This window comes from Rutilus rutilus, assembly GCF_951802725.1.
Source record: "Rutilus rutilus genome assembly, chromosome: 1".
NCBI classification, from domain to species: domain Eukaryota; kingdom Metazoa; phylum Chordata; class Actinopteri; order Cypriniformes; family Leuciscidae; genus Rutilus; species Rutilus rutilus.
The window spans coordinates 23,742,844-23,762,621 of record NC_140209.1 but is presented as its reverse complement, the minus strand read 5'-3'; the positions used below and the strand labels follow the sequence as shown (position 1 = coordinate 23,762,621).

Sequence of the window (19,778 nt, the reverse complement as noted above, 5' to 3'; positions counted from 1 at the left end):
CCAAATGGTCAAAAGGAGTGGAACCTGGTGATGTTGAACTTTTCAGAACAGTTAGCAAGTTCTATGGGATTGAGGAAGAAAAGACCTTCACAGAACTCAAAGTGTTTCAAAGCTTGTGAAATCCAGTCTTCGAAGTCTTTGTAATGAAGAGAGGCTCTCTGACCAACTGATGCTCTCCATCGAGCGAGATATTCAATCGTGAGGAAGTCATTCAAATATTTAAAAACACAACAGACAGACGAGTACTGCTTTAAATGCAGGTGATTTATTTAATAAGTAATTGCATTTAAACTATGGAAAAAATACATTTGATTGTTATTTGAAGTAATAAGTCTTTCTTTTCTTTTTTTAGTGCCCTTTTTGGTCCTTCCGCCCCTGCCCCTGGTCTGTGCATGCCACTGGTTCTGACGTCACATTTTTTTGCGGAAATCACAATGGCTTGTGAAAAGGCACAGTTACTTTATGCAGACAGTGTGTATTTGTCTGTGGATTGACTGTTCTGAGACGTATATGGTATTTAGATAGCCCCTAGACCTCTGTTATCACAAAAAAGCCAGGGAATTTCAGTTTTGACAATATGGGACCTTTAAATCTATTTAAATCTCTTCTTAAATAAAGACAAGACTGAGTTTATTGTTTTCGGCTCAAATGAGAATTCTCAGTGTATAAGCCCTGATTTAGAGAGTCTGTCCGTTTTTAGATCCTCAAGGGTTCGGAACTTAGGTGAATAATTAGATTAGGTGAATAAGTAGATAATGGGTTAGCGAGGCCAAGCTCTAGTCCCTGGAGTACTTTTACTCTAGTCCCTGGAGTAAGATTTTACTTTTAGGTTCTGTACAGATTACAGGACAGTGAATGCTGTTATTCCACCCGACTTCTATCCAATGCCAAGAATCGAGGACTGTATACTGTAGATAACGTTGGTTCAGCAAAGTATGTCACTAAACTGGACCTACTAAGGTGCTATTGGCAGGTTTCTTTAACACCCAGAGCCTCCGATCTCTCAGCCTTTGTGACACCTGATTAATTTTTACAGTACTCTGTAATGACGTTTGGGATGAGAAATGCTCCCTTTATGTTCCAGCGGCTAGTAAATGTGGTCCTAGCTGATGTGCTAAATTGTAATGCCATTACCATGATGTGGTAATTTACTCTCCTGATTGGTTACATCACGTCAATATTCTTAGGGAAGTTTTACTCGTCTTGCAGGAACTAGTTTGACTAATGGGAATGTAACAATATGCTGTGTAGTTAATTAGCACCTAAATACATTTTTTGACTTGTTGCAGTGTGATCCAGACAGATAAGAAATGATATCAAAGAATATTGGAATAAGGAAAAACATTTTAATAAACAAAAGTAAACTGAATGTAACAATTACAAGTCTGATAAGAATAATAATGTAAAAACAAGTAACAGAATCAAGTAAAAATAAAAGGTTCAGTAGGAAATAAACTTGGAAATGAAATAAACGCATTAATCTAAGTACTACATTTAAAATATGACTAAGTATTGTATCTAAGTGATGAAATATGAAGTATAGTAAAATAAGTAATGTAAGGAAGTAAGGTCTATGCAGAATGCATGATGTCTTAAGTATTGCTATGCATGGGACAGCAAAAAAAATTGCTATGCAATAGACATTTTATAGGTTGTGTCTACATGACTATAAGGTTCTGGAAAGTACCTAGGCTTTCCAGTACCTAGTTGCAAAATGTTTAAGATATTTAAAGACCTATTTAGCACTTTTTTGGGGGCCAAAAAGCTTTCTTGTAGACACTCGAGAGCAAAGTGCACCCCTCAGGTCAGGTCACTACATTCTTGCTCATCACACAGGAACCCCCAGTGAGCTATGTTGTTTCAACACCACTTGGGATGTTCATTTAACTGATGAATGTAATAGAAACCCATTTATGACTGTGATTTGAGGAGAATCTTGAAGGAGATGTTAGAGTCTCACTCTTTATTTTGAGCCATTAGATGTATTTATCCAAACTTTCAACGGCATCCTGTTTAGAGTATTTTCTCCATTCATCTGGTATCTCACCACTCTCCTCAAATGTTTTATTGTAGTATTTCTCCAGATCTTTCTGGAATCTGCACACAAACCACTTCCAGTAGGGCACCTCAGTGAGATCAGGGGTGATGCTCCAGTCTGCATAAACTCCCCCTGCTGTTCTGCAATCTCTACAAGGGAAACTTCCATCTGGTGTATAAAAATACTGATCACTTGCCACTAAATTTGTACAAATATCAGCACAGAGATTCTTTGTTGAATGGGAACATGTGCCATTAATTCCTCTCACTCTGTGGAAAGGAACACTGTGATCTCCATGATGGTTTTCTATGATGTTGCAGCAGACTGCTTTACAGAACGGACACTGAACCCAACAGCACTGACAGAAGTGATCAATCAGAAGCTCACCTGGTCTGAACTTATAGTCCAGATTTGCTGGAAAAGTCTTTCCGTTCAATCTACTGCTGATATCAGACATTATTGCAGGAAGTTCTTTTCTTATCACATCTTCTAGGAGGTTGAAATCATAAACATCATGTTTCACTGCTCTGAGGTCTTTTTCAGAGAAGATCAGCACATCTGAGAGCTGCTGTGTGAAACTCCTCAACCACAAACCAACATCTCCTCTGTTCACTTGAACATGTTCAGCAGATTCATGTGCTGCTTTCATGATTTTCTGCTGCAGGAGTTTAATGTTCTCCTTCATCTTGGGTAAAACACTGACACTGAACTTATCAGTGATATACCGACTGACTTCATCTCTGATGAAACTCTTGAAGTGCTCTCTGGGATTTTCAACATAGTTCATGTATTTGTCAAAATCCTCCTCTTCTGCCAGTGTCTTCAGGATGTGTTTCTCCAGATTTGATCTGTTTCCATTCAGTGATTCACAGTTTTTAATAATTTCATCTGCCAGATCTTTGGCAGTCTTCTTATAGACATTATGCTCAATGGGCACTTTAAGTTTCTGACAGATAATCTCACCAAAAATAACAGCTGATGTTGTTCCATGACAGTATTTCTGAAAAATACTGTAGTATTGTTCTCTCTTTTTAACACATATTGTTTCCCTGAACAGTGTGTGTTGGTCAATGATCATCTTAATTGCTCTCTTACAGATGGAATAAACCAAATCCACAAAGAATTCATTCTTGAACTCATATTTATCTGATCCTTCCTGATGTTCTGTTACTTTTCTCTTGATGTAATCTGTAAGTAGTTGAATGCAGCTGATGTTGTAGCCCATCTTTGAAATATTAAATGATTCAATCATTCTGTCTGTCTGCTGAATGACATCTGTGACTAATGATCTTATTTGTGTTTCATCCTCTTTAGAGAGACTGTGACTAAATGTCTCTTTAGCTGACCTGTAGGCATTTGTGAAAGATCCTGTAAATCCACTGGTTTTCTTTAACTGTACATAATCTGCATAACTGGTCACACAGAAAATATCCTTCCTCTTCCTCTTCCTTACAGGAGCACTTTCATATACATCACTGAGGATCTCTCTCACATCTGTCTTTATGTCAATCTCTCTGATTGCATGAGTGTCTCTGATTATCTTCTTCCAGAACAAATCAAACTTTTTCTTCAGTGTTTGTTCATCATTTGTTTTGTCTTTGAGTTTTAAGGCAAGTTCTTTGCTCTTTTCATAGAGAGTGTTTTCAAGATGTTTCCTCTGAGATTCAATGGTTTTCTTAAGGTCTCGCTGCTGAATAATCCCATTTAATTTTTTCTTTGTTTCTCCCACAATGTTTTCCTGAATCTCTTTTATTTTAATTTCAAATGATGATTTCCACTGAATCAGTATTTCTGCATCTGTGTCTTTCTCAAAGAATTCTGACATTGATTTCTCCACTTCTTCACTTGTCTTCTTTAGTTCTGTTTGTAGATCAGTTTCCTCAACCTCATAAAATGCTCTATTTTCTATTTTGTTGTGTAGTTTGTTCTCAGTTTCAATCATGGCACTGTGAAGAGTCCAGGACCACTTGCTGTATTTTGTCTCCAGTTTCCTATAGGCTGAAATCTCCAGAGAATTTCTGAAGCTGAAGATGAATCGTTCATTCAGTAAAGCCTCCCAGAGATCTTTAATACGATCTTTTAAGTCTATCAGCATTGTTCCGTGTGACTTTGAAGCATGAGACATAATAGTTTTCTTTAGTTCTTGAATATTCTCACAGTACTTTGGGTTTGGTGGTGCCATCGGTGGGCTGCCCTCCCAGAGCTGAGCAAAATACTTCACATCATTCTGAACATCAAATCTAATGACATCGCTGAAACATTCTGCATCACAGTCTTGCTCTTTAGCAGCGAGTTTTGTCATCTCATCCAGTTTCTCCTCAAATCGTCTCCTTCCCTCCTCATTTTTCTCGCCAACTGTGACGTCTGAAACGTTCTGATGCACAAACATACAGCTGGGATTCAGTCTGACCTTCTTCATCCTCATGAGGACCTGAACAACAATCTGAAGAATGTCCTGCATCTCAGATGGGTTTTCTCCAAAGATGTTGATCAAGGTCAGGTTTGCAAGACCAACAACAAATGTGGCCAATTCATTGTCATGATGTCTTGTTGATCTTCCAGCCAGTTCTAGAGCTCGAAGACCCTCAGTGTCAACAACAAGAATATAGTCAAAGTTCATCTGTGTTTTCATCTCGTCTGAGACTTTGACCAGCTGCATGAAAGCTCCTCTGGTGCACCTGCCAGCACTGACGGCAAACTGGAGTCCAAACATGGCATTCAGCATGGTGGATTTCCCAGAGCTCTGAAGCCCTAAAACTGACAGCACAAAGACTCTCTGGTCTCCCAGTTTCTGGATGAGTTTATCTAGAACAGCAGAGATCCAGATCACAGGAACATGAGCAGCATCTGCATCCATCAGCTCCAGTGGAAATCCAGAGATCATCATCTCTGCTGCAAGACTCGGGAGAGAAGAGAAGTCAAACTGCAGATCTTTCTTGTTCTTCTTCACAGATGAACATGATTCATAGATCTGTCCAATCTCCCTCATGATGTGCTCCAAACCAAATGTTGCTGCTTGAAGTTCCTCAGATATTCTCTCAAGGTCAGTTTGTTCAGCTTTGATCTGCTCAGAAAGATCAGCTGATGTATGTTCATCCAGCAGGATTCCAAGCCATTTGATGAAAAATATATTCTCATGTTGAGTATGCAAGTTCATTTGTTTTATAAAGACTTTAATAAACACACGGATGTCAAATTCATGCTGCTGTTCACGGATTTCCTGCATTTCAGTTTGTTTTCTACTGAGGTCCATTTTTGCCTCATCTCCTTGAGGTCGATGTAGTTCTTTGTTCTTCTGACTCCACTGATGCCACAGTTTCCCCTGATGAGGCAGAAATGATTCTTTGATTTCTGTCAGATCTTTCTTCTCCAGTAAACTCATCATCTGCTGTGCTGTTTCTCTTCCTCTCCTGCAGTCTTCATCATCTTCCTCATCTACTCTGATGTCTGAGTGTTTAGACACATCTTCAAGTCTGAAAGAGGAAGATGATTCTGAAAGACAGTCATTTATAACTCTTCTGAGTTCTTCAGATACTTCTGACTGATTTCTGTCTTTCAGACCAATTTTGAATTTCCCTTGCTTTGTCTTACGTACAGTAGAATCATCCTCAGTAAAAAGAAAAATTAGTGGCTTTTGGTCCTTGTACAGGTTTTGGATTATTGCTGCACTTTTGTCATGCCTGTCCAGTCGTGGTAGGAGAACAACATTGACTGAGGCCATTTCAGTGAGGATCTGCAGCTGTTTCTCGTGGTCTTCTGCATCACCGTGTAGATTACAGAACGCAACACAGTCAGTGAATTTATCATCATATGATCCAGAGGGGCAGAACCAGGCGATCTCCACCACTCCATCCATCAGGACTCTGGTTCTGCTGCTGCCTGGGCAATTCCTGTGGAAGAATGTGTTGTGTTTCTCATTGATCAGACTGTTCATCAGATGAGACTTCGATGAAGACACAGAGCCAAACCTGAAGAAAGACACCATTGGAGTTTGTGCATTGTAGATCGGATGGGTTTGACTGATTATGTCATTGTTGGAGTTTTTCATCTTCCAGCTCTTGATGATTTGTCTGAATGTCCAGAGAGGAAACTCAATCTGGTGTGTGTCTGGATCAGGGACAAGCAGAGGCAGAGCATACTGACACTGGGACAGTTTAGTGACCATCAGCTGCTTCAGGAAACCATCAGCACAATGGAACACAGCCATCTGGATATCCATCGGGTGAATGCGATCAGATTGGCTTGTTCCTTTGTTAGACAAAGATGTGTCATGAAAAACATCACTCTTGTCTTCAGATGTGTTATTGTTTCTTTGTTGAGTGTCCTCATTGTTCTCTTTAGTTTTAATGTATCTTGCTCTGTAGTTCATCATCAGTAGTTTTTGTATGAACGTCTGAACCAGCTCCTCTTCAGCACAAGACTCATTAGACTGTAATGAATGTGCAGGTGTTAACTGAAGAACATCTGCAGCTCTCAGTTTATTGTGACAGTTGCCTTCAAGATGAAGTTTGTGAAACAGATTATCCATTTGTTTAGTGTCTTCCTGTTGTAGGTGTTGATCTGCTCTGACTTCTGCTGTTCCAATGTTCTTTTTTTCTTCCTTTTTAATAGAGAATAATACAATAATTTAAAACCATGATCCATTATTATTATTATTATTATTATTATTATTATTATTATTATTATTATTATTACTACCAAGGGTGTGCCTGAAGCTGAATACCTTATTCGGAAAGGCACGGATAATGGCTTCAAAACGAATAACGGATAATGAATAATTCTGCTGAATAATATTCGTCTGAGGCTGACACAGTCACTCATCATGTTTAAAGGATAACAGGCGAGCCGGGGGAAAGCATGATATTATACATAAACCTCTAAAATCACTATGCAATAATGAATGTGTGAAGTGAATGAGTAAACACTATAAATGAAATGAGCACAGATCAAAGTCACGCATTGCTGTTGCCTCTCCATCCGCCTGTCTCTCAGAAATCAGAGCTTGGCAAGAGTAAATCAACTAAAATACTACATTATATATATTTTTACATGTTTAACTATTTTATTTGTATATTTAAATGATTTAAACCTTATACGATATGATTCACAAATGAATGGAATAAGTAAAGCAAGATCAAATCAAAAAGCCACGTTTTGTCTCTCAGAAGAGAGAGTTTCCCTCTCTCAGAAACCAAACGCTCACTGTCAAGAGTAGCCTAATTATCCACTAAGTCACACATACATTTTCTACTACTTGATATGTCTAAATAAATGTTTTAAACTTTGTCTGATATGATAGGCTACATATTTCTCTGTCTCACTCTCTCTTGGAGACGGAAAGTATATTCTTTATAATTTGTTCAGCTTTGCTTTTGTATGCATAGATAATAGTAATAGTTTTTCTTTTCTTTCTTTCAGCTTCCATGTTTTCTAATCACCTTTTTATAGAGTCAGACTCTTATTTGCGGTTCTCTTATTTAACATTTATTAACATTTATTATTACTGTTTTAATTAGAACTTTTTAAATCACGAAAGGTGATTGACCTCAGGTCGCCTGAAGCACAACCGCATTACGCATCAAAGCATTGCCTATGTGAGACTGTCGATTAGAAGATATTTAAATAAATGTTATCATAATAAAAACAATATTATTTTATCAGTTATACAATATTTGTTTAGTGATAACTATGAAGAAAACAGAGGCTGTAAATCCAATGGCATAATAGTCTTCTCAAGTAATTGTACTTCCAGGTAAAGCCTTGCTCACTTACGGTTTTATCCGAATACAGATACAAATAATTTTGAGATTGTTACAGATACAGATACAGATATTGGCTCTGCTGCACACCTCTAATTATTACATTTCTTTTATTCATTGTTTATGTCACGGAACGCACGACAACGCCTCCTCCTGGTTTCACTAGGTCCCTCTCTCCTGCATACTAGGACTGCATTTCCCATTATCCTTTGTGCTCGTTATTCCCTCATCACCTCATTATGATTTCATCAGTTTCACCTGTGCACCCTCAGCTCCCCTTTATCTGGACTGTTCTGTTCTGTTCTCATTTGTGAAGTCTTGTTTTACCAAACCTCTGTCTCAGTTTGTATCTCTTGCTACTCAGTGTTTTGGCTTTATCTGGTGTATTTGAACTTGGACTCTGAACTCGTTTGTGAACCTTTGCTGCCTGCCTCTGACTATTGCTTGTTTGACTACGATTCTGGATTGCATCTACTGAGTTTCTGTCTTCTGGTTCTCAGTTTGGTATCTTCTTTAATAAATATCTGCAAATTGACCGTCTCTGCCTCTCCGTCACAGTTTACAATACTTATGACCTAAATTGTCATTTCATCTGGCCTTTCTTATATTTTAGAATCATTTCATCATAGTGAATATGGATCATGAGGAAAGTCTTTGGCGAACCTATGGTAAAATATGATTAAAGGGATACTCCACTTTTTTTGGAAATAGGCTCATTTTACAATTCTCCCAGAGTTAAACAGTTCATCCATTCAGCCGATCTCCGGGTCTTTCAGTACCACTTTTAGCATAGCTTAGCAAAGGTCATTGAATCGGACAGGACCATTAGCATCTCTCTCAAAAAAATGACCAAAGAGTTTTGATATTTTTCCTGTTTAAACCCTTCTGTAGTTACATCGTGTACTAAGACCGATGGAAAATGTAAAGTTGTGATTTTCTAGGCTGATATGGCTAGGAACTATACTCTCATTCCTGCGTAATAATCAAGAAACTTTGCTGCCGTACCATGAGTCCAGCGGGCGTAATGATATGACGCAGCGCCTGAAAATAGGTCTAATAGGTTAGACAAACTTAGTCCCGGTCACGATGGAAGTTACAGAGCTGGGGACTATTTTCAGGCACTGCGTCATATCATTACCCCTGCTGGACTCATGGTACGGCAGCAAAGTTTCTTGATTATTACGCAGGAATGAGAGTATAGTTCCTAGCCATATCAGCCTAGAAAATCGCAACTTTTCATTTTCCGTCGATCTTAGTACACGATGTAACTACAGAAGAGTCAAGTTTTAAATAGGAAAAATATTGAAACTCTTTGGTCATTTTTTTGAGAGAGATGCTAATGGTCTTGTCCGGTTCAATTCATTATCCAAAGATATGCTAAAAGTGGTACCGCCAGACCCGGAGTTTGGCTGAATGGATTTGAAAACGGTAAAACTAAAATGTTTAACTCTGGGGGAGTTGTAAAATGAGCCTATTTCCAAAAAGTCTTATTTTCTGTGCATTCAATCAAAACGCTTTCAGTGTAACTGTAGTTCAGCAGAATATTACTATCTGTTTCCCTTAATGGGATATTATACTAGATTAATGTAGTGACAAACAATGAAGAACATGATTTAGATCTCTCCAGGTTTCTCTGAACACTCACCTGAACTGAATCATCTGTTTCAGCACAGATTTTATTCATCTGCTCCTCATCCTCTCTTTCATAATCCTCTCTCCCCTCTCTGTGTACACCTGGTAAAAACATTTATCATGGTTGATCTATTTTAGTGGAAGGCATAAGCTATAATGCACATTTACAGCATTTAGCTTCACAGATACATTTGGTTTATGGTCAAATATTAAATATTTCATATACATATATAGAAAAATATTACCCACTCTTAACTGCTTGGTTCCTTGTACTTTGCTGAAAGACACATTTGATTATAATTAACAACTGATTAAATGATAAAATTGGCAATAAAGGAAAAAAATTATATATAAAGTACAAGTCATTTATAAATATGCATGTATTTCTATTCAATCACTTAATAAATGTTTTTCTTTAGCTGATATTTGATAAATGATACTCATACCTTAGTGACGACTTTGATCACGTCACTGTCTATGGTGTAGTTGAGTTTCCCCACCGCTGCACATTTGATCTCATACTCAGTTCCTGGTCTCAGATCAGTCAGAGTAACTGTGTGTTGATCATTCAGCACAGGTTCAGATCTCCAGACTGTGTCCTGCTTCGGTTTGTACAGTAATCTGAGCTCCTCTGTAGCAGGACATGATGGAGGAACCATCAGAATCACAGTGTCACCTTTGACCTCTTTAGTGATTGGACAGGCTGGTTGTGATGGAGGAGTAAAGCAAACAGCTTCATCACATCCATGTTTATAAAGGAGAATGCAAGAGCCAGGATTATTCTTTGTTTCCTTTGAGAAGACTATAAATTTAGTCGATTGACTGCCATGTGATGTCATTAGCTCCTTAAACATTATTAAATGTTCTCTCATTTTCTCCCTGATGGTTCCAGTGAGCCACGTCAAAGCATGAGGAGACATTTCTGGATTCTTCCTCACTGTTTGAGTTTTCAGGTAATTTTCTTGTTCAGAAAGCAGCTTGTCTGTCTGCTCAAGAGAACTAAACATGTAGCAAACCACATTCTCCACCTTAATATCTGACAAAACTGTGTCTAAGCTAATTTTCACTTCAGCTCCACAGTCCAATAATTGTTGAAGAAACTCCCCAACTGTATTTAATTCTTTCTCTTTCTCTCTAATCCACTCCATTAGGTCATGTGTGTTAAATGGAGACTCCCCGTGAGCTTGTAGAAGATTGGTCAAAGCACAAGTTTCTTCTTCACAGACTTGAACGGACCGGATCAGCGAATTAATTGTCTTATCAAAATCTTGTCTGTAGATTTGGCAGTATTGCCTCATATCTTCAATCTTTTTGTGACATGAACTGAATGTGGTTATCCTGGTGTCTTGCAAAAGTTCACTGCACTTGTTTTCGGTAAAACTCAGATTTTCAATGACAGACTCTGTTGCCATGATAAGCTTCTTCTCTATGACCCTTAGATGGATGACATCACTGTCTACGGTGTAGTTGAGTTTCCCCACCGCTGCACACTTGATGTCATACTCAGTTTCTTCTCTCAGATCAGTCAGAGTAACTGTGTCTTCATCCTTCAGCACAGGTTCAGATCTCCAGACTGTGTCCTGCTTCGGTTTATACAGTAATCTGAGCTCCACTGTAGCAGGACATGATGGAGGAACCTTTAAAATCACAGTGTTTTCTTTGACCTCTTCAGTGACTGGACAGGCTGGTTTGGATGGAGGAATAAAGCAAATAGCTTCATTACATCCATTTTCATACAGGAGAATGCAAGAACCTGGATTATTCTCCATTTCATTTGAGGAAACAATAAACTTGGCTGGTTCACGGTCTTTTGAATCAATCAAATTCTTAAAAATATTTAAGTTGCTCCTCATGATCTGTTGGATCTCAGTAGTGAGCCAAGACTTTTGCATTGAATCAGGGCTTTTCTCATCAGTTCCTCCTTGTGTTGAAGGACTCAGATATGCCTTTTGTTTATGGAGCACATCTGAGCAGTTCAGTGATGTGAATGTGTAGCTGACCAGATTTCCAACTTCCAGATCCATCAAGATGGCATCTAGGTTGACTTCTACCTGTGCACCAGCATCCTTCAGCTGTCTGAGGATTGTGTTAATGATATTAGACTCTTTCTCTCTAACTTTCAGCCATTCTGCAAGGTCATGTCCTCTGAATGGAGATTCATCATGTTTTTGTAGAAGATCATCCAGTGCAGTTTCCTTCATCACATTTCCACGGATGTTTGGCAGCAGATAGCCAAGCGTCTTCACGAGTCTCAACTTGTACTTGTAGCAGTTTTGCTTCATGTGCAGAATTTTATCATTAAATGCAGCAAAAGTCAGAGCAGCCGAGTCTTTCAGAAGGTCACTGCATTTCATCTCTGTTGTATTTAAACTCTCAATCACTGATTCAATCTCCACGATTAGGTCCATGCTAATGTCTTTATGAAGTTTTGAAGCTCTTGAGTAAAGTTTGTCCAGAGGATAAAGCCAAACTCTCAGTGGAACCGCCAGCTCTTGGTTTTCTTTCAGAAGGTTTGGAAGATCAGCAAAAACCTTCAAAGCATCTTCAAAAGAGGTCGGGTTAGACGGTAGCTGGAAGTCGCCATAAAATGTACAAGTGAATTTTTTTACTGCAGTTTTCTGATTGTGATTTACACTTAGATCAACATTTGCATCTACTGAAACGATGCCTTGTAGTTTCTCAAGAGCCACTTTTACTTCTCCTTTTATTGTTTTTTTGTCCTCATCTGAGGAAACCTCTCTATCAAAAACAAAGCAGGCATCTGCTCCATACAGCACTGCTGTCACCACGTGTGTAGCTGTATCATCATCCTCAGCATTATTTCCAGAAGACAAATGATTCATGGTCAGTTCTTCAAACCTGCTGGTTGAATGATAATGTAGCGTCAGTCTCTGCTGTTTGAAAGACGTCTTGGTGTCTTTGAGATACTTTGCTGCTCCACTAACATGGATGAGATCACTTAAAAGACTCAGTTTGAGTCCACTGTCAATATTTAGTATTTTAGACTTGTCCTGAATGGAGTCTGAAGCTGTAACATTGAACCTTGTATTAATTTGAGAATGAGCGGAACTATTCTGCTGCAGCTGCTCTTTACTCCAAAGTCTGACCCCTGCAACAGGAAAAATGTGTTTTAACTCAACAGTCAATTTATTAGAAATTACATTTTGTTTAAAAATTATAGAGAGACAAATTCTGAAGGTGGTTAATGAAGGTGCAGCTGAAGGTGGTTGCCCTATCTGTTTTTAGGGTATTTGACTAGAATATACAATATAAAGACCTTTTCAGCAAAACTACAAACAGTTTCATGGTTATTTCTAGCCTATGTTGAGTAAAACTATGGCATCAGAAAGAACAAAGAAAGTGTCTTGAGGATCAAATATTGTAGACTCTGTATAGAAAGAAGGCCCAAATCAAGAGAGATGCAACACAGGAACTTTCTTGACAGACACTTAAGACAAAAGCAGTGGGCCACCAAGTCCTGACCCTGACTCCAACCAGCAGGGAGAGGTCAAAGGGATGAGAGAGACAGGCTGAGGACGTTTCTGGGAATCAGCCCCAAGCAGAAGACAGTTTGAAGGGCTCACTGGGTGGCATAGGTAGGACCAGGCAGGAGGCAGACCACCCTAATAACCAGACAGGAAACAGGCCAATCATAAGTGGAGTACAGAGAGCTCAGTTACCGGGCAAAAGCCCAGGACAACCGGTGGAGAGAAACTCTGCCCCAAGAACCTCAGGCAGGGCAGGACTGGAAAGAGCACTAAAACACACAAGGCATACAGCACAACAGGACAGTAATAAGACAAGGCACCACAAGTCCAGAAAAAAGACACAAGACAGCAAGATGAAGCACAGCACAGTAAATGATTAAAGCAATAACTAGAAAAACTGGTGAGAAGAAATAACTAAAGCAAATATCTAAAGTAGAACACTAGACCAGAAGATTAAAGTAAACAGCTAAAACAGACAACTAGAGAAAATTACTAGACTAGAAAACTATAGTAAATAACTGTAGAAAAGAAGCTAGAAAAAGTAACGCTAGTTACATAGGTAACGTCTCTGTTACGTATGTAACCCTTGTTCCCTAAAGGAGGGAATGGAGACGTCACATTGGAACATTCTGATGAATTGGGATCTTGCCTGAGAGCCCAGTCGTTACTTGTAAACTAAACAAGCCAATGCACATTTGCATGCGAGATTTGCATCACGGTTATAAATATGGAATCGGTACGCTCGCATTTTTTTTTTTTTTTTTGGAACATCACAACAGAACATAACGACGAATTCCATTTCTGCAAACTTATTGAAGACCTGAGGTGACAAGAACAGCCCAAAGGGGAGGACTTTTTACTGATATGCCCACCCTTCGAACACAAGGGGTAGGAACAGTCTGTGTCGAGGGAGAATCGAGACATGAAAGTACACATCCTTCAGGTCGATTGCTGCAAACCAATCTCGGGGACGGATGCACATTGACATAGCATTTTGAACACTCGCAGGTCCAAGATTGGCCGTAACCCACAGCCTTTCTTGGGTACAATGAAGAAGCGGCTGTATCTTCACATATTTTATTTTTTTATTTTACCTTTATTTTACCAGGAAGTCTCAACATATCAGCTGGAGGGAGCGGCTCTATTGCGTCCTTTGCCAGTAGGACTGCGATCTCCACCCGTAATATAGGAGGACCCTTGTCCTGCACAGAGGTGAATTGAATGCCCCTGAACTTGGGGGGACGGCGGGTAAACTGAATTGCATAGGCAAGTCTGATAATCCGAATGAGCCAGCGAGATGGGCTGGGGAGTGCTAGCTAGGCCCCCAGAGACCGTACAAGCATACAACCAAACACTTACCCCCAGTGGGGCAGCGAGGTGGAACGCAAGGACCCGACTCGGATGGCATAACGGCCCGAACTGGGGTCTGAGTGTGTGTTGCAACACTTATCGGGTTCCATGGTTGGGCAGAGGGTGCGTGAGGAGGCTTCCTCATGTCCTCAAAACACACGCAGCTGCCCAGTGGCGACAGAAGAGGGGGCTGAGGATGGCAAGGCATTGCACACATGCAAACACGCCCTCTTGGGACCCAGAGATAGAGGAAACTACTCTTCATTGAAAATTTGGGAAAGAACAAATCTGAACAAAAGATTCTCCACATGGTCCTCCTCCGGAGGAAGAGCAGCTCCTTTCATCTCTGGGTTGCCTGTCTAAGGGGTGGTGTTTCACCAACCGCTTGGAGGATTAGCGGGGGCTCGATGTCATGGCTGAGCAGGCCGCTTCCGGAATTCAGAGAACCACTGTTACCTATGTAATTAGCATTCTGTTTCATTCCTCCCGGCCACCAGAGGCAGTGCTTAAGCATTAGTGAATGACTCCTACCAACATAGTCATGAACAATGCCACTGACTTGCAAAATAGTCAAGGTTGCTCCTGAAGAACTGCTGAACTGACAGCATAAGGGTTGGCAATGTTGTAGAAGCAGGCAAGAGTACAGGGAGAAGCCCAATATGCGCTGCACAAAAATCCACCATAGAAACTCCTCTAAAATCAGCCTAAGATTTAGACACAGCCCTAGTGGAATGACAAGAGATACCTCGTGGCAGAGGCTTTTGGTTTTTCTTGTATGCCATAGTGATCAGACCTACAATCTTTGACACTCTTTGCTTTGATATTGTGGCCCCTTACTAGACACCAAGAAGTGATACCTTGACTGATCTGATTGATATGCATACTGTAAAGCATCCAAATTAATCAACTGATTTGCAATTTGAGGAAGCAGAAGTTTGGGAAGAAAAGGTTGATTTGGTCGAAGCACAACACCAGAAACGTCCGGAAAACAATGCAGGCATAACTCACTAACAGACGCATGTAACTCGCTTAAAAGCTTTGCAAAAGTGATGGTAAAAAAAAGCAAAAAAAAGCAGTTTTTAAAGATACCTACTTAAAGTCAGCTGTCTTGCAAACAATCAACAAAACAAAGTCGCGTACAAAGGCTGTCTCACACCCTTTTAAAACTACAAGAGTATGAGAACCAAGAGAAGAACCATTAATTGATACATAATACACAGAAATGGCCACAACAAATTGCAAAGAAGTCATTCCAATTCAAGTAATTGAATTACTTGTCAAGTCAAGTAAAGTCAAGTAATTGATTGCACTGGAATCAGGCAATTCTTTGCCTCATTCTTCGCAAGACCCAGCTTCCGCCCATGCTCCAAAAGAAACCTGGTATTGTGGACATCTTGTTGTCTTTTGGAAGCAGACAGCAGCCAGTCATCCAAACAAGGCAGGATTTGCATCGTTCTGAACCATAGCAGATAAAGAGCTGTAGTCATGCACCCTGTGAAGACATGAGGGGCCAGAGACAGTCTGAAAGGTAGGACCTTGAATTGGTGGACTTCTTCCTTGAAACTGAATCTAAGAAACTGGGAAACCATCCAAGGAGGACCATCTTAAGAACCATCCCAGAAGGACAGAGTTAGTCCTGACTAAACCAAATCAATAATAGAACATCCAGCTGCTATGAAAAAAAAAAACTCATGTACCTCATCAGGGGTACATCATCAAAATTATCTTGGATAAAAGAATCAGAAGCACTTGTGTTCTCCTACACATTGCATGGTGTGTAGGAGAAGACGAACTAAAAGGCTCTTCCTCAATTCTCTTGAACCCTCTTTGTTGTGTTATAGTTACAGGCATGGCAGGCACCACAGGCTGAAGCAATTGAAGGAGACATTTAGCTCTGACATCTCTAAGGACAGCAACTGTCTTAGAAAGAGAGGTCTCCTACATATGCTCACCCTGTGAAGTTGCTTTCTTCTTTGATTCGGGGCACCAGCAGATGTTACAGCAGATTATGATAGCTTCTCTCAAATGCTGAATTCCCAAACAGGACAGACAGACAAATATCATGGCCACTGTCAGGGAGAAGCGTATTAGAACACAGCTTACATATCAATGGGAATCCGATAGCAATAGAATCGTGAGCCATGATCACTTCAGTAAAAGAGAAACCTTTGCTACAAGGTTATAATAAGTCGAGCAGTAACGACAATATAACCACACCTTGACAATTGGTCATCGGATTGCACAGAGGAGCACAGTGTATCACACAATCTGCATATAAATAATAAAGATGCCAGGGAACCGTCAACATATCAATGTGATGAACACTAGCAACTGGATATCACAGGGAAGCACAAAATGTTACAGACAGATCATAAAATATGTCCAATAACAACAAAAACTCACCAAATGTTGACACAATTCAATACAGATCCAAATTTCTTAGAAGCGCACTGTCACAGCTAGTAGTAAACTGCACTTGAAAGCACAGAAACCGATTGCAGATCTCAGTCAAGGGAGACAGCGAAATAGACTGAACGCTGAGCTAATGTAGCTATTACCCTCAAGGCTTAGCCTGCATTTCTATGTGACTCTGTTGGTATATTATCTTGACATATCTAGCTGGCTCTGTGTTAATCCACTAGTGCTTAAACACTGCCTCTGGTGGTCAGGAGGAATGAAACAGAACTTGTGTACTTGACTTGAGCCAAGACCAGAGCAAAAAGGCTATAGCATGAGGCACAAAGCCCTCAAGCACAAAACGTACATTGAAACATGAAACAAGGACAATTCAGACAAGGGTGCTAGAGCAGAACCCTGACATAGACTATGTACTGCTAGTGCAGGTCTGGTTAAGTCTCTTATATGTTGTTATTAGTTCTCAGATTTAATTTATATATTGATACCTGGTATTAATTCATCCTTTCTGCAGTCATACAGCATGCCAAGCTGGAAGGGTCTCCCAAGAGCTGCTGTTTCAATCACATTCACTCCCACTGAATCCATACTAAAGACAAAACACAGAGCAGAAACAGATCAGCGAGGTAACAGTTACTGTATGTGAACTCCCACATATTAAAATATGTTGATATAAAAGTATAAAGTTCACTTTGCACCAAGGGTCTTCGATTTATAGTCTGAAGTTCGATTTATAGTATTTAGTTAAATGCCATTTAATGCAGCAATAACATCATTTAATAATATTCCGATATATATATAATATTCTGATATCATCGCTGGAGAGAGATTGGGTTGTTTTCCACTATGTATAGAAATAAAAATAAAGTAAAAGATTAATGGTAATATTATAATAAGCATTAATCTGAATAATGCATTTTTGTTTAAATCTCTGTCTTTTTAAGCATTGGAGAATATAGAGTACTTCCTATTAGCTGTTATTGTGAGACTTAAAACTTTATTACTCCACCACTTTAATTTCTCTTTTATATTTTTCGACTAACGTTCTTTCTGGAGTTCACTGTTCCTGGTTTACCCGTAATTAAGACCTTGTCATGTTTATACTACATCATCATGTTTATAATTAAAATGAGTTCGGTATGTTTCATACTATCTTAGCCTAATTCAATCTCTGTGACTGACCTCAGGCCAGAATCTAGCAGCCATTCTTCTTTATAACCCTTTCATGTTTATAACTGCGAAGCATTTATTTTTGTATGAAGCATCACTCACTTTTTCTGTTCCTCAAAGCTCCTCCTTTATTTTATCTTAAGGAGTTGGACTTGTCTTTTTTTTCATTAGACTCATAAAACGCTTAAAAACTTTTCTTAAACACTTTGAAATTAAAGTTATTTCCTTCTGTGCCGAGATGCGATTGTCTTTCACAAGCTGGTCAGATTCAAACTATCACTTTCAATTTCAGGTTTAACTCCTCCCACTCAAGAGGAAACTTACAGACCACAAAGAGTAACATCTGCTATAGAGGATGAGGAGTGACATTACAAATTCTTTGAAGAGAAGAACGTTAGTGTGCAGAGACACAGAGTACACGTACATTAAAATTGACAAGAATAGTGTGTGTGTGTGTGTGTGTGTGTGTGTGTGTGTGTGTGTGTGTGTGTGTTTTGAGGTGAAATAAAGTGATAAAGTGAGTAAATCATGTTTGTTGTGTGAACTGATGCCATTTAATATTGATTAGCATAAATATTCCTTTAATCTCAGATAGTAATTCTTGAAATTAATATGTGTAAATGAAGATAATAGTGTATAAATGTCTCACTGGAGAAGATGAACTTTATGATTTATATAATCCCATAAGTTTTAGGCTTAGACTGTGACATAGATGTATAGGTTTGAAAAGGTGTCTGTAGATTGTTGTTCATGATAAATATGTGTGTCTGTTTGTGGTTTCCCTACTGTGGTTCAGTCTGCAGCATTGCCGTATGACTAAAGAAACATTATCAGTATGATTTCTTGTCTATTACCATCTAATGCAGCTTATACCAACAACGGAAATAAGCGCAGTTAGAATAGCAAAATATGTGGGAGAGCATTGCTTTGGTGTGACTATATTGTATTGTATTGCTCTCCAGTGTGGTTTAACATTCTAGATGAAGTACAGGATGCCAAAGAGCACTTAAATACACTTTAAATGTGCTGTATATAACTTTTTCACTCTACTAAAGCATAAAAATACCATAATATATTTGCATATATTAAGGAAACATGCTAAGTTTACAGGTACACATACTAGTTCTCTTACGAGAGGTTCTCTCGTATTGCGTAAGCTAGCTTACGCTGCGGGAAAGTCTCCTTTCTCGAGATACTGAAGCCAAAAATTATCCTAATTTTTTAAAACTTGTCAACGCAGTGCGGCAGCCTGCAGACCTAGGGCAAGCGAGTCGCGTGCCCATTGGCTGCTCTGCGGCAACTGCAGCAGCCTATGGCTGAGCCTTGCGCGTGACGTCACGTCCAATGAGCGCGCTTGGCGCGCTTAGTGCGTCACAGCCCGTCATTAGGGGTGTGGCTTAGCGTATATAAGCAAGGAACAGAGGCTGCTTCGCTGATTTCTGTCTCTTCAACGAAGCTCTTCGCATCGCTGATCTCCGAGGAAGCCGCCGTCGAATCCAGCGACCAGCACGCCGAGGATCTCAGCCTGAGGACGCCGGCCGCTCGCCGCCTTCAGCCTTCCCTGCCTGCTGCGCCATCCGGCATATATATATCCTTTTCTGCTCTGTGTTGTGTGTTTGTGTGTCCGCCGCGACACACTTGCATCTAAAAGAGCGCGAGGCGTTGTTTCAAATGCCTCGCACATCCTGTGGCTCGTGCAGAGCCGCGCTCAGCGACGGAGACCGCCACGTGCTGTGCGCTCTCTGCCTGGGCTTTGACCACGCTGTTCGCGCTCTCTCCGAGGGCGGCTGCGAACAGTGTGAGGAGTTACCGATGTCGACCCTACGGGCTCGACTCGCTAAGTTTGAAGAAACTCCACCTTCTCCGGCCGCTTCTTCTGGGCCACGAAAGAAGAAACGTCGCTCTCAAAGGCCGCCGGAACTGGAC

At 39.9% G+C, this 19,778-nt stretch overlaps 1 protein-coding gene across 2 annotated transcripts; it reads right to left on the bottom strand.

The window, feature by feature from the left end:
• Nucleotides 1–374: 374 nt before the first annotated feature.
• LOC311276847 (interferon-induced very large GTPase 1-like) lies at nt 375–18,142 on the bottom strand. 2 transcript variants are annotated; one of them, XM_084386801.1, is made up of 6 exons: nt 17,955–18,142; nt 17,171–17,271; nt 9,876–12,538; nt 9,679–9,706; nt 9,443–9,531; nt 375–6,638 (listed from the first exon to the last, which is right to left on the bottom strand). In XM_084386801.1, exons 2-6 carry the CDS (start codon nt 17,268–17,270, stop codon nt 1,977–1,979), a joined length of 7,542 nt encoding a protein of 2,513 aa, XP_084242927.1. In that variant the 5' UTR covers nt 17,271; nt 17,955–18,142; the 3' UTR covers nt 375–1,976. The 2 variants fall into 2 exon arrangements, with proteins under 2 accessions (XP_084242927.1, XP_084242928.1); XM_084386802.1 differs by lacking the exon at nt 17,955–18,142 and having other exon boundaries at nt 9,876–12,291.
• Between the last annotated feature and the right edge of the window lie 1,636 nt (nt 18,143–19,778).